Raw genomic sequence first — 14,010 nt, forward strand, 5'->3', positions numbered from 1 at the left:
TTTTTCATATTACTTATGAAAAAACTATGAAGTAATGTGCAGTAGAGCAATGTCTGATCTCAATAAATTTTGAAATATATTTTCACACTTTTACGGACAATATTTGACCGACATACAACTATTTGAAAATCTGAAATCTGAGTGTGTAAAAAAATCAAAATACTGAGAAAATCACCTTTAAATTTGTTCAAATTAAGTTCTTAGCAATGCATTTTACTAATCAAAAATGAAATTTTTATATATTATGGTAGGAAATGTACAAATATCTCCATGGAACATGATCTTTACTTAATATCCTAATGATTTTTGGCATAAAAGAAAAATAGATAATTTTGACCCATACAAAGTATTTTTGGCTATTGTTACAAATATACCACAGCGACTTAAGACCAGGGTCACATATTTTAAATAGATATTTTTGTTATATAGTTTTTTTTATACAGTTTTGTTTTTGCTTCATTATTACCCTATATTTAGCATGGATACCTGCAGTAAAGCACAAAGAGTTAACACCACCCGTTCTTCACAGTGATGGAGAAATGCTGGGCCACTCACCTCGTCCAATAGCAGCACTGGAAGATGATGTCATGCGGTAGGAGGGATGCTGCTGCTGATGCTGCTGAGCTCTTGTATCCGAGGAGCAGCAGGCACCGAGCAAAAGAGAGGGAGGTGAAAAAGAGGATACCAGGGAAAGAGAAAGAGACAGAAAGAGAGAGAGGGGGAGATAGGGACAACACCTCATCAAGAAAAAAAGGTAAGTGTGGGCATCACAAAATCAAATGAGAGGAGACTTGCTTTGCTCTGATGTTTTTGTGATTTTACTTGCATTGATTATTAAAATGATAAAGGGTACCTTAGAGTTAAGACTAAATATGCCACACCAGAGGTCTAGAGGGAACTCATTGTTCTTATAGCATGCTCTGTCATGCCATCTATAATGTGTGCGAAGCAACTTTATATTCATGAAAATGGGAATGTATTGCAAATGTTTTTGAATCTGTGTGTATACGCAGCAATGTGTTAAAAGATGACATAATTCAAGGGTGCACTAGATTATGTCATTCCAAGGCAAGAGTCGGTAAACAACTTTTCGCATAAATAGCACTGTCTGCAGTGATTAGGGTTGGACTTTATTTATTTTATTTTGTTATGTATTAATGTAGTCATTTGGGAGTGGATTTTTACATGCGTTTAGCCTGACATTATGGGTATTTGCCATTTGGGGCATCAATTATGTAAAGCTGTGGTATCAGTATGTTTTGTAAAAGAGATGTGAGAATATAGTTACAAATACAGTTACTGAAAAGCACCTATAACATGCAGGTTTTTGGATAAATAGTGTGTGAATATAAGCTTAATAATACCATAAGCTTATATGTCAGTTTTGCTCATGGTTTTAGGATTTATGTCATGTTTAATGATTATTGTTTTCTAAAATAGTTTTGTATTCTGATAAGTGGCAGCTTTGAGGCAGAGTAACAGTACAGAGATGGTGCGTGACACTCCCTGCTGCTCCTCATCTGAATTCATGCTCCTCTCTCACCAAGTGTCCTGCCACATCACAACACAACAAGCTCCTTTCAGACATCTCATGAATAATGGATCTGTATTTGTATATTTATTTTAAAAGTACTGTATTTTTTTATTTAATGGTTAATAATTCTTATGTTTCAAAACATTTACTAGGCCAGAGTGTTTTTTCATTGTGCAGGACTAAACACACACACACTTTCCTAATCATCTCTTTCTCTCTCTAAACAGGACAGAGTGACGAGTTGTAAACTGTACAAAATACTGCATAAAGATGACCTTGGCAGGTAAGCTACAAAAGTCCTCCCTGATTCCCATACTCCAAAGCGTCCATAATCAAATTAAATTTGATTTTTTTCTCTTGTACTAAATGTTAACACAAGAGTTTCAGAAATAGGAGGAACAAATTTGATTTTTTTTTTATTACAATTATATCTTGATTAACTTCAATTATAATTTCAAAAAGTATATATTTTTGCTAATTTTGTACATTATAATAATATGTCCAAGCGAGAGCTCAGCTAGTTCTGTATTTTATCTCTAGAGAAAAAAATATCATGCATTATTTTTAAGCATATTTTTTACGTTCTATAGGCTATACTGTTATAATTATATATTTAAAATTGTTATTGAAATACAAGTAATTAATTGAAATGAACTTGTTTCCAAACAGGTTTCCTAAACACTCCCCCAAACTCCCATTGGTCAAGCAAACATACACTCTTAAAAAAAAGGGTTCCTCAAGGTTCTATATTGAACCCTTGGGTTCCGTACTTGGCCAATAGAACCTTTTACCAAAAAAATGGTTCTATTTAGAACCCTTGCATGCAAAGAACCCTTTTTTTTATTAAAATGGTTCTATTATTCATGTTTTATGACTGAAGTGTAAACTAAAGATTACACTATAATTATCCTTACTCAACACATTCACAAAGCATTTTGAGTCAAGACCCATGAGAATGACTGCTGTAGTCAAAAATATTAATATCTACTCAATGTATGATTTGAGCTGTACATTAGCATGAAAATTATATTACTTTACATTATAGTTTACCTTTTTGACGAATCAATTTGTGAAGAAAAACAAACTAACCAGGAGTTTTCTTTATTTTGTTTACCATATTGTGATTGTTTTAATCTACCTAAGGGAACATTAAAAAACAAATAATCATAAAAAGACCCCTCCCCGGTGGCATATGCGTTGCGTCATCCTTGAATTCCTATTGGTGGATGGGCGAAGATAAATCGCGAGAGGAGTCGAGGCAAGTGACAGTTAATTTTTCAAACTGAGGAGTCCGCCATTTCTGCTCGTTCATACACTAAGGTAAGTTAAGTTTTTACATTTTTGAAATGATTTTACCGAAATATTTTGTATTAAAGTTAATATTTATATTTGTTAGAATAGCCCTTGTGTTAAACACTGATACTAGAAGCAAATTTGACCTCAAAAACACTGGCGTGAAGCACTGAAGGGCTTCGTCAGCCATCGGTTCTAGCCCTGTTAAATTAATTTTGCTCCGTTTTAATTTAATTAAGATACAGTCTTCCTTTATTTCCTTGTTAATGTTAATGGAATTGTTAACTACAGTAAGATAGCTGTGTTATAATGAGACGAGCTTCGAGTCAGAAGCGTGAATTTTAACGTTCATTTCAATGAAGCGAGCGCTCGTTGTTCAAATAAACGGCTCCGATTCAAATAAAAGTCAGCCGGGTGGAAGACGGAGGTGAATGATTATGTGAAAGTGTGTCGCAGTTTCACACATAGGCCTACTCATTTTGCGGTGAGTATTTTCCCCAGGCCTATGTTAACAGGTGTAACGTTAGAAGTTCTTAACTTTGGCCCGCAAGATACTTTCGTGCCGTTTTTTAACTCCAACCCAGACCAAACGAGGATCTTGATTAGCTTGTTCAGGTGTGTTTTATCAGGGTTGGAGCTAAACTCAGCAGAAAAGTGGACACTGCTACAGTTCAAAACTTCCGGCCGGTCTGTCGCTATTAAAACTGTTTAAAGACACCGTTGCAGTGCAGCGGTTTTTTTTGTTTACTGTGACGCATGCGCTGGATTAAAGTGATGATAGCACAAGGTTACATTTTAGTAATCAAATATTCTAAAGCCAAAAATGTTACGTGTGTGTTTAACGTTAGGTGTGTTTAATGCATAGTTGGTTTACGAAGTGTTATTTATGCTTTGTTTTTTTTTTTTAATCCCCAGATAACCATGGTTGATAAATGGTCAGTAGATGACACTTGCCACTGGCTTGAAACTATAAACCTCATTGATGCAAAATAAAGTTTCAGAGGTAACGTTACAGATGAAAATGTATAAATGTTCATTTTGTGATGTTGTGAAGTTTCAACTCACAAAGTTTCTAACTCACCTGCAAGTGCAACATAACCACCAAGCAGATTTTAGATTTACCTGTGACATTGAGGGATGTTTTAGAAGATATAAAACTGTTGCAAGTTACAGAAACCATATCTATCGAAAGCACAGACAAGTTTTGCATCATCCCCTATTTGAAAAGGCTACTTTATTTGAAGAGAACAATGAAAGTGAGGAGGTTCCTGAAGATGATCTGCTAGAGAACAACTAAAATTCTTTGCTTGGAATTGATTTAAAAACTGTGTTATTGGGACTGAGACAGCATGTACTGTTGTTTTGTATTTAAGATTCTGCATGAAATGAAAATGAGGTTTGAACCGACTTGGCAAAGAACATGGAAACATTTAAGAATGGAATTGTCCCAAACATCATCAGGAGTGCAAAAGAAGGAAGTCAAAAAAAAAAACAAAAAAACTACGCCAATCTCATTGGACTAGCAGAGGAAACCACAGAAGGTAACTACACCATATATCTTTCCCCATCTAACCTATATGTTCCATGCCCAGTGTAAAGTTGCATTGTTTGCATTGTCAATGTAAAGGTTGTATCTCCTATAAATTGTATAAGTGAAAACATGTATTAAAATAATGCAAATATTAAAGGAACAGTTAACCCCCAAATAAAAATCGTCATCCTTTACTCACCTCTTGTCGTTTCAAATCTTTATGGCTTTCTTCTTCAGAACACAGTAGAAGATATTTTGAAGAAGGATGGTAACCAAACAACGACGGTGCCCATTGGTTTGGTGTCTATATAATAGAAGTGAATGACTACCAGCATTGTTCGGTCACCAACATTCTTCAAAATAATTTTTTTGTGTCATGCTGAAGAAAGAAAGCTATATAGGTTTAAAATGACAAGAGTGAGTGAATGATGACAGAATGTTCATTTTTGGGTAAACTATCCCTTTAATTGATTTCTGTACCTAATATACAATAATTTGTATCTGTTTGTAGGTCTCGTTAGGAATGCTGCACTCATTTTATTGCCAGCACTATTTAAAGAAAACGCCAGCTTCCTCTACCGTGTAGATAGTGTAAGTATAGTCTTCTGTAGTTTCATTATTTGATGCACTTGACTTGAATTAAAGGAACTGTTCATGCAAATATAAAAATATTAGTCAGTTTACTCACCCTTATGCCAAATTTGTAACAACTTAAAAAAAAATTACATTTACCCTATAATTTACTCACTCTCTTCCTTAGTCATAAACTTTGTACTGTTTGCACTGCTGTGCAATGTCATTGAATGGCACCCCAATTTAAATCATAAAAGAAATCTGTACAACTCCAGGGTTTAATACTTGTCTTCTAAAGCAAAATGGTATGTACAAATGGTAAGTTAGTAAGATTACATTTGCCAAGATAGGTTGCTATAATTAGACTATGTATAGATAAGGGAATAACATCCAATGGGTTGGCACATCAGCTTTACATCGATAATTATGAGCCTTGCTGGTTCTTGCATGTCACGTTTTTAGCTGTCATATCTGTGTTGTGTCATGAACTATTCATTTAAAAGAACGAAAGAACCGATGAGATTCAAAGTAATCAAAGTGGAACTGACGTGGTAATGTTGACATTCAAACACATTACAAAGCTTTTTATTATTAAATATATCTCAGATTGTGTTCAACTGGAGAAACAGTCATATACATTGGTTGTTTTTTTGGTAAGTAAATTATGGGGTAATTTTTAAGTCTATTTGATGACTCACTGATGAGTCACTAATTGGTGAAAAGCACTCAAAAGGTGAAATGTTTGTTTTACAGGAACCCAAAGGTGCTACACCAACCATAGTGTTTAACGGCTCTCCTGATCCCCTCAAGGCTGAAAGTGTCAGCATAATAATGGACAATGTGAACATCCTAAGAGAGGCAGACATTGACATGACACAGGCTGTGGAATGCCTATTTGCAGTCTATTTTCTCTTCAATGTGCAGTACCCGGTTGACATTAAGCACACAATGACTTTTATTTAAAAATATATGCTTAACCTTAGACAACAGCACGGCAAAAGAACACCAATACCTGTACTGAAAATGTACAGTCAACTTGTGTAAATTGTAGAGCTATTTAATAGTTGTTTTAACTGTTCATGTATTGATTTTTATCTGCACTGTTAAATATAAAAAATGATTTGTTTTTCCTCATTTCAGAGATATATGTAAAAGTGAAGTACTGTATATGTACGTAAACAAGCTTATGTATGTTTATTGCAAAGTGAAAATGCTTAAATGAAATAATTCAAACTAAATGGTTAAATGTAATTAAACATCTTAAATGTGAAATTTGCTGTCTAACACAGAGTATACAGAGGTGTAATTTTAAATGACACTAAATTTTTTGTATAAACAGTTGAATAAATTGAAACATTTTAAATTTTCTGGATTGTTTATATTTTCTTATTCAATAATAATTTTAACTTGTTTAATAATAAAGAACCCTTAAATGGTTCTATATAGAACCATCTAACTTGGATTCAAAGAACCATTTGGGGTTCTTTTTATGGAACCCATTAAAGTGGTTCTATATAGAACCATTTTGGAGTTCCATATATGAAGCGGGTGATAGAACCATTTTTGGTTCTAAATAGAACCATTTCTTTTAAGAGTGTATAGTCCCACCCCCTATAATCACATCATTGGTTGATTTCGTGAAAGAGACGCCTTAAACCCGATAAATTGATTTGAGACATTTTATTTAAAAAAATCGCCTACAGCTGCTTTAAATGAGTTAATTACTTTTAAATTGTCTAATTATCTGCATGTAAACCAAGTATGATCAAGATCTTTGTCAAAATACAAGCGTTTGTTCATGTTTACAATGTATTTTGTACTTACCTGACGTTTCTCCGCGCAGCATATCGAGACAAGATGAAGGAGCTCCCTCTAGTGTCACTTTTGTGCTCCTGCCTCAACTCAAACCCTGCAGAAAATCCCACATACAAGGCTGAGGGTAAATAATAAAACTTTACTCATTGGTATTTATACTTTATCTATACTCACAGTACTCTATGTGTGCTCATTCTTGAAGATGCAGTGGATCTCAACTGGTGTGTGATCAAAGATATGGAGGTCATCGAGCTGAACAAGCGGGCCTCGGGTCAAGCATTTGAGGTGATCCTGAAACCCCCCTCTTTTGAAGGCGTGCCTGAGCTTAACACATCAATGCCCCAGCGTAAGGACCCTTCTCTGGAGGAGATCCAGAAGAAACTGGAAGCCGCTGAGGAGAGGCGGAAGGTTGGAATTTACACCCAAAATAAACTCCCAAACCATGCCTTTCTTTGGTCTGACTTTGATGCTGAAACAGTATTCTTCTCTCCAGTTTCAGGAGGCTGAGATGTTAAAGCATCTTGCGGAGAAGAGGGAGCATGAGAGAGAGGTCATCCAGAAGGCCTTTGAGGAGAACAACAACTTCATTAAGAATGCTAAAGAAAAGTTGGAGCAGAAGATGGAGGCCAACAAAGAGAACCGCGAGGCTTTGCTTGCCGCCATGCTGGAGAGACTACAGGAAAAGGTATGAACTAACTGAAAGGGATGTAAAGTACTTTACTACAGCACTTAGTCAATGTGAATTGCTTTATTTTTTTAAATAATAAAAATATATGATTTAAAGATTATTTCTAATGAAAATGTTTTTCATTTGTCTATGCATAGCTAAAACATTTAACTTTACTAAAAATTACTTACTTAAAAAATTTACTTAAAAAAATATAATTACAAACAAATATGGAAACTTTTTTTTTCTTTTACCTTCATACATATAATTTTTCACTACCAATCCAAAATTTGGGTTTTACAGGATATATATATATATATATATATATATATATATATATATATATATATATATATATATATATATATATATATATATATATATATATATATAAAAGGTTTAAACTATCTTATGCTTACCAAGGCTGCCTTTGTTTTCTTTTCTTTCTTTTTTTTTTTTTTTTGTAAAAATGTTTTTAAAAATAGTAGTAGTAAATTGTAAAAATAAAATAAAACATTTGTTCACCAAGGCTGCTTTTTATTGTAAAATAATAAAAATAGTCCAAATATAAAATATAGAACTAGAATAGTACAAATAGTAATATTTTAAAAAAATATTACCATTTGAAATAGCTTTTTCTATTTCCGAATAATTTAAAATGTAATTAAATATCTTTTTAAATAGTAAAAATATAAAAACCAGTAATAGTTCATATTAAAAAAATATATATATATTTTGAAATAACAGGTTTTTATTTTAGAATATTTTAAAATGTAACTTATTCCTATGAATTTTCCATTACTCCAGTTTTAAGTGTCACATTGTTCAGTACTAAAGAAATATTTGTAATTTCATTTAAAAAAAATTAAAAGAAACGACATGTATCCATTTTTTTCCAATTAACATTATACATTTCTACTATTATAAATGATTACTGTCTGTTTTGTTTAATTTAGTGCATCTGCTGAATAAAACTATTTATAATATATAGAACAAAATATAAATTATAATATTAAAAATATATATTCTATATTATATTATTATATTTAAATTATTATTGTATTTAAATTAAATTATAATATTATATTTTAAAATATTTATAGATTACAAATTAGTCATAATAGTAAAGTGTCCCAAATTTTTGTGACAATTACACATTCAGTGTCTAATTTTCGTCCCATCCCAGTCTAATTATAGAATGAGCATGAATATTGCATTAGAAAGGGGTGGATTGTTTTGTTTCTCCAGTTTATTTCTGCCGCTGTATTTAGCTTCCCTCAGGCACACTAATGCATGCATGAACACAGGTTGAGTAAGTTTTCTTTTGTGTCTATTTAGGACAAACACGCAGAGGAGGTGAGGAAGAACAAAGAGCTGAAAGAGGAGGCCTGCCGGTAGAAGACTGCTTTGACTATAGCCAAGGGAGATCAAACCAGTGAAGAGAAAATATAGCAAACGCTAGCCAACACATCTAAAAAAAAAAGGGGACACATTGGACATTGATAATGACAATTTGCATCACACCAAGCTTTTGTGGGGTTTGACAACAACAAAATGACTTAATATTATTAAAAACAGAAAGATATTGTCTAAATGACAATGCAAGGTGCACAGAGAGAAGAATGCTTTAAGAGAAAAAGAATGAAAACATCAAACCAGTCTTTAGAAATGACATGAAGAGGACAAGAAGAAAAATTGATGAAGAGATGCTTTTTATTACCTCCATAACCAGTACAGATAAATATGTTAACATAAACTACATCTTAAAGTCACTCTTCACTAATGGCAGTATCATAAATGCATCTTTTTCCGGATCATGTGCCATCTACTGAGGCTTTGGCTCATGCTTCTTTAAAAACCGTTTGATATTAATATTCAGTAATCAATAGGGTTTCATACAACCTAAGGCATGCCTATACAATATACATTATTAAGCATCAGTAATCAGGTGACTAGAGGTTAATCTATCACATTATCTATCACATTTCCTGTTGTGACCAAGTGAGGTAAAATATGATTAAAAAATTAATATTAGATTAGAACATTCTAGGTGCCTTTAAATACAAAAGCTAATAAAACTCTCAGATACATTAAAAGTGGAGCACAGTGACACTTTACGCACAACTTAGAAGCACATTTAGCTTATTTCAGTCATTACATTTTTTATTATGATGCTCATCAGTAGGAAAACACACAATGGCATCTCAGAGATGAAGAATGATATCACTGAAGTGTGAGAAAAAGATCCTCTTTGGATTTGGGAAATGGTTTTGGATATGGTGCACTTTGCTTTGGCATGTCACTGAGCTTTATTCTAGTCATTTATTTTACTCGTTCTATATACAAAGACAAAGGAGTTTGATGTTGGTGCCTGCAGCATCAAAAAAGAGCCGTTGTATTTGCAATGATGAGAATTGTTGTTAATCGACCAGATTTGGTGAGAAAATGGAATGTAAATGCTCCCTGTTTGTAATTTCAAGATGAGTCAAATAAATGCTTCTCTTAACTAAACCAAAGATTTTATTTTATTATTATTATTATTTTTATATATATATATTTTTTTGCATTTGAACTTGTACCATTCATACAGCTGTTGCACTGAAACAGACTATTATAAAGTAAAACTTAAAAGAAAATGTTACAATATATTTTATTAATCAAGATAATAAATATAAAGCTGATCAAAAGTGGCACAGACGTTTGCTGTACCTATAAGCAAATGAATACAACAATATACAGTTAGAGTACAGAACTAGTTCTGAGGCACAACGACAGGTTGGACACATGTACAGCCTAGACTAATTACTTTAGTCTCCAGCTGAAGGGTGTAGTGCGTAGCCTTTCTATCCTTCACTCTCTTCAAGACGTTGATCTGGTAATAGATGGGTTTAGATTCCAGTCCAAAGTCTTCCTCTCCATTTTTGGTTAAACAGCCTGCTTTTTCACATTTTGCCTCAGAGATTTTGGATGGGATTCGTGAACTATCATAGGAATCTCTGAATGGAAAGATTTATAAATATTCTGTTATAAAAAAAAAGTCAAATTAGCTGAACTAATCAAAAGAACTCCAAGTTGTTAAATTCATGTATCTGATACACAAAATCCTCTGCACATCACACATATGAGATTAAAGTGAACAGCTGTAATGATTTATCAGATCAAAGACTCACTCATATGTCCATGGTGACAAAGATCTGTTTGGAGACGGGGGGACAATCATCGAGAGGTTCAGTGATGGATCCAAGGTTACCCACCTTCCTTTCTTTTGATACAACGATTTTCTGTTTCTTTTAGACTTTTTTTCAGAAGAAGCACCATTTAATAACAGGGCAAGCAGGTAAAGCAGCAGCACGGATCTGAAAACCTGAGGAGATGGAGACCAAGAGTGGTTGAATGGTTTGTTTTTTTATATTGTTCAATAACTCATTTTTACATTTTAGACAGTTTATGACAATGACATTTCTATTGAGAACTGTTGATACTAGGTTGTTGAATTCAATGTCAGTTAACGTGAAACGTCTTCAAAATCACAGGTGCAAATCCCAAAAGTTCAACAGAATATTCAGAGTCAACAACAGAAAGCCTTTGCAAACTTTGTCCTGCAAGTCAAATTTCAAATTCAAGTAGATTACTTCTTGCTTAATTAAACTTGGCTAAAATTAAAATAAAAAAATACATCTTTAGTTTCATTAATTGGTGTGTCAAACTCACCAATGAGAGCTGCATCTTCAGAATAAAAATGTAAGTTCCCTGGTGGCTCTTCAGAGCTGGTCTAGCAAGTGTCTGAGCCCTGCATCTAATCTTCTTTTTATATGGGCTGGTGAGAAAGCCTCAAACTTCCTGATCTTGATGTAGACGGAGACAAATCTAGAGTAAAATAGATAGTCATCTTGAGATCACTGAACTCACTGACACTCACTTTAGTTTTTTTCACATGTAATCTGAAAGTTTGGCTTGAAGGCTGTTCATTAGATGTTATTTTGTTGCACTATATGTTTAACTGGACACTTAATTCTGTGCCCTCCTACGCGCTCACATTTCACTCACATACTGAACACATCAGCCGTCTTCTGAAAAACACATTTGTACACCAGCAGTGCACTGAGATGCATTTTTTATGGGTCAGCACCTGACAGGATTGACAGGATATGTTGATTTTTACTGCAAATGTGAGACAAAGTGACCCATATACATGTGATTGAATGCATATACATTTTCCAATTATGGCCATGCACATAAAAAACCTAAGATGTCTAATCTAACTGTGTCTAGCCTTCCTACTGAGATCTTGTTTTTCAGTTGATAATCTTTTTGACTAGTTAGACTTTCACAAAATAACTGGGAAAACTTTTCAATTTTTTTAATCTTCTGAATTCTAGTTTCAATTATCCATGTATTGTTATACAAAATAACCTCAGTATAAAACCCAATGAGGACTCTTCTTTCTATGTTTTTAGAGCAGTTTCATCCGTAACACAGTCAAATGAACACATTAACTCTTTAGAGTAAGGTTGTTAGTTTTTAAAAATGTTCATTTATTCATCTGGGTTAATGTTGATTTATACAGGCAGTCTTTGTAATATTTAAACTAATGTTTATTTATACAACTTGGATTTGTATAAATCTTTTCAAAAGTTTGGGTCTCTACAATATGTTTTTACAAGTAAGTTACAATACATTTATTCAGTAAAGATGCATTAAATTTGTCAAATGTAACTGAAGATTTTTATAATAAGAATTGTGTGTATAATATGAATTTACTACTACACAAATATTTAGTAACTATTTTAAACACTGATAATAAGCAGAAATGTGTTTCTTGAGCAGCAAATCAGCTTAGAATTATTTCTGAGGGATCATGTTAAACTCATGAAGACTTGAGTAGTGGCTTCTGAAAATTCACCTTTACTATTACAGGAATACATTTAATAATTAAAATACATAAATATAAATAATTATACTTCTAATATTTTTATTTTTTACTTTTGTATCCATTGAAATCAACAGGAAGTAATATTAATATTATTAATAATGCTGTAAAATTATTGTAACGTCTTATGATCTGCTTTATTCATGTTAACACAGCCCTAAAGCGTTAACTGTAAAGCGTTAGTGCTCATTAAGGAACATTTTTGAAAGGGTTGCAGTTGGTGAATCAGTGTTAAATTTGCCCCAGATACACCAACTGACACTTGTAGCCCTACACAATGTTCTTATACACCCCCACTAATTTCAATGTAGGTCGCTGAAGTGCTGACTTGGTTCTTGAAACAGTACGTTCCAGCAGCCAACACTAGCACGACCACGAGCATACGATAACATCTCCTGAGTCATTTTTAGAACATCACAAGCAGATGAGGGAAAAAAAAACAATGGTATGTTTAATGTTTAACTGCATAAGAACCATTTGCATAGAGTTGCAAATATGTACATTCTGCCATTTACTCACTCACATGTCATTTCAAACCTGAAACCTGTCTCCTGTCTTTTTGTCCCTATACTGTACAATAAGAGTCAGTTTGTTGGGCTCCCCAAAAAATAAAAAAATAAATGCTGTCTGTCTGTGTGTGTGTGTCTGTGTGTGTGTGTGTGTGTGTGTGTACTCACCTAAAGGATTATTAAGAACACCTGTTCATTCAATTTCTCATTAATGCAATTATCTAATCTACCAATCACATGGCAGTTGCTTCAATGCATTTAGGGCTGTGGTCCTGGTCAAGACAATCTCCTGAACTACAAACTGAATGTCAGAATGGGAAAGAAAGGTGATTTAAGCTATTTTTAGCGTGGCATGGTTGTTGGTGCCAGACGGGCCGTTCTGAGTATTTCACAATCTGCTCAGTTACTTGGATTTTAACGCACAACCATTTCTAGAGTTTAAAAAAGAATGGTGTGAAAAGGGAAAAACATCCTGTGTGCGGCAGTCCTGTGGGTGAAAATGCCTTGTTGATGCTAGAGGTCAGAGGAGAATGGGCCGACTGATTCAAGCTGATAGAAGAGCAACTTTCACTGAAATAACCACTCGTTACAACCGAGGTATGCAGCAAAGCATTTGTGAAGCAACAACACGCACAACCTTGAGACGGATGGGCTACAACAGCAGAAGACCCCACCGGGGTCATGCCTAGTTACCACTGTGCAGGCTTGTGGTGGTGGTGTAATGGTGTGGGGATGTTTTCTTGGCACACTTTATGCCCCTTAGTGCCAATTGGGCATTGTTTAAATGCCACGGCCTACCTGAGCATTGTTTCTGACCATGTCCATCCCTTTATGACCACCATGTACCCATCCTCTGATGGCTACTTCCTTCCGGATTATGCACCATGTCACAAAGCTCGAATCATTTCAAATTGGTTTCTTGAACATGACAATGAGTTCACTGTACTAAAATGGCCCCCACAGTCACCAGATCTCAACCCAATAGAGCATCTTTGGGATGTGGTGGAATGGGAGCTTCGTGCCCTGGCTGTGCATCCCAAAAAATCTCCATCAACTGCAAGATGCTATCCTATCAATATGGGCCAACATTTCTAAAGAATGCTTTCAGCACCTTGTTGAATCAATGCCACATAGAATTAAGGCAATTCTGAAGGCGAA

At 34.0% G+C, this 14,010-nt stretch overlaps 1 protein-coding gene across 1 annotated transcript; it reads left to right on the forward strand.

Moving 5' to 3' along the window:
* Positions 1–612: 612 nt before the first annotated feature.
* LOC127983470 (stathmin-4-like) lies at positions 613–9,929 on the forward strand. The gene is made up of 6 exons (XM_052585678.1): positions 613–754; positions 1,762–1,817; positions 6,775–6,870; positions 6,949–7,154; positions 7,240–7,431; positions 8,752–9,929. The coding sequence occupies exons 2-6, from the start codon at positions 1,805–1,807 to the stop codon at positions 8,809–8,811; spliced, it is 567 nt and encodes a 188-aa protein (XP_052441638.1). The 5' UTR covers positions 613–754; positions 1,762–1,804; the 3' UTR covers positions 8,812–9,929.
* Positions 9,930–14,010: the final 4,081 nt, after the last annotated feature.

This window comes from Carassius gibelio, chromosome B20, assembly GCF_023724105.1.
Source record: "Carassius gibelio isolate Cgi1373 ecotype wild population from Czech Republic chromosome B20, carGib1.2-hapl.c, whole genome shotgun sequence".
NCBI classification, from domain to species: Eukaryota; Metazoa; Chordata; class Actinopteri; order Cypriniformes; family Cyprinidae; genus Carassius; species Carassius gibelio.

Excerpts from the sequence above, each read along its gene's own strand:
- LOC127983470 (XM_052585678.1), top strand. Across the intron at positions 7,155-7,239 it reads CCGCTGAGGAGAGGCGGAAG|TTTCAGGAGGCTGAGATGTT; the intron begins GTTGGAATTTAC and ends TCTTCTCTCCAG. Across the intron at positions 7,432-8,751 it reads TGGAGAGACTACAGGAAAAG|GACAAACACGCAGAGGAGGT; the intron begins GTATGAACTAAC and ends GTGTCTATTTAG.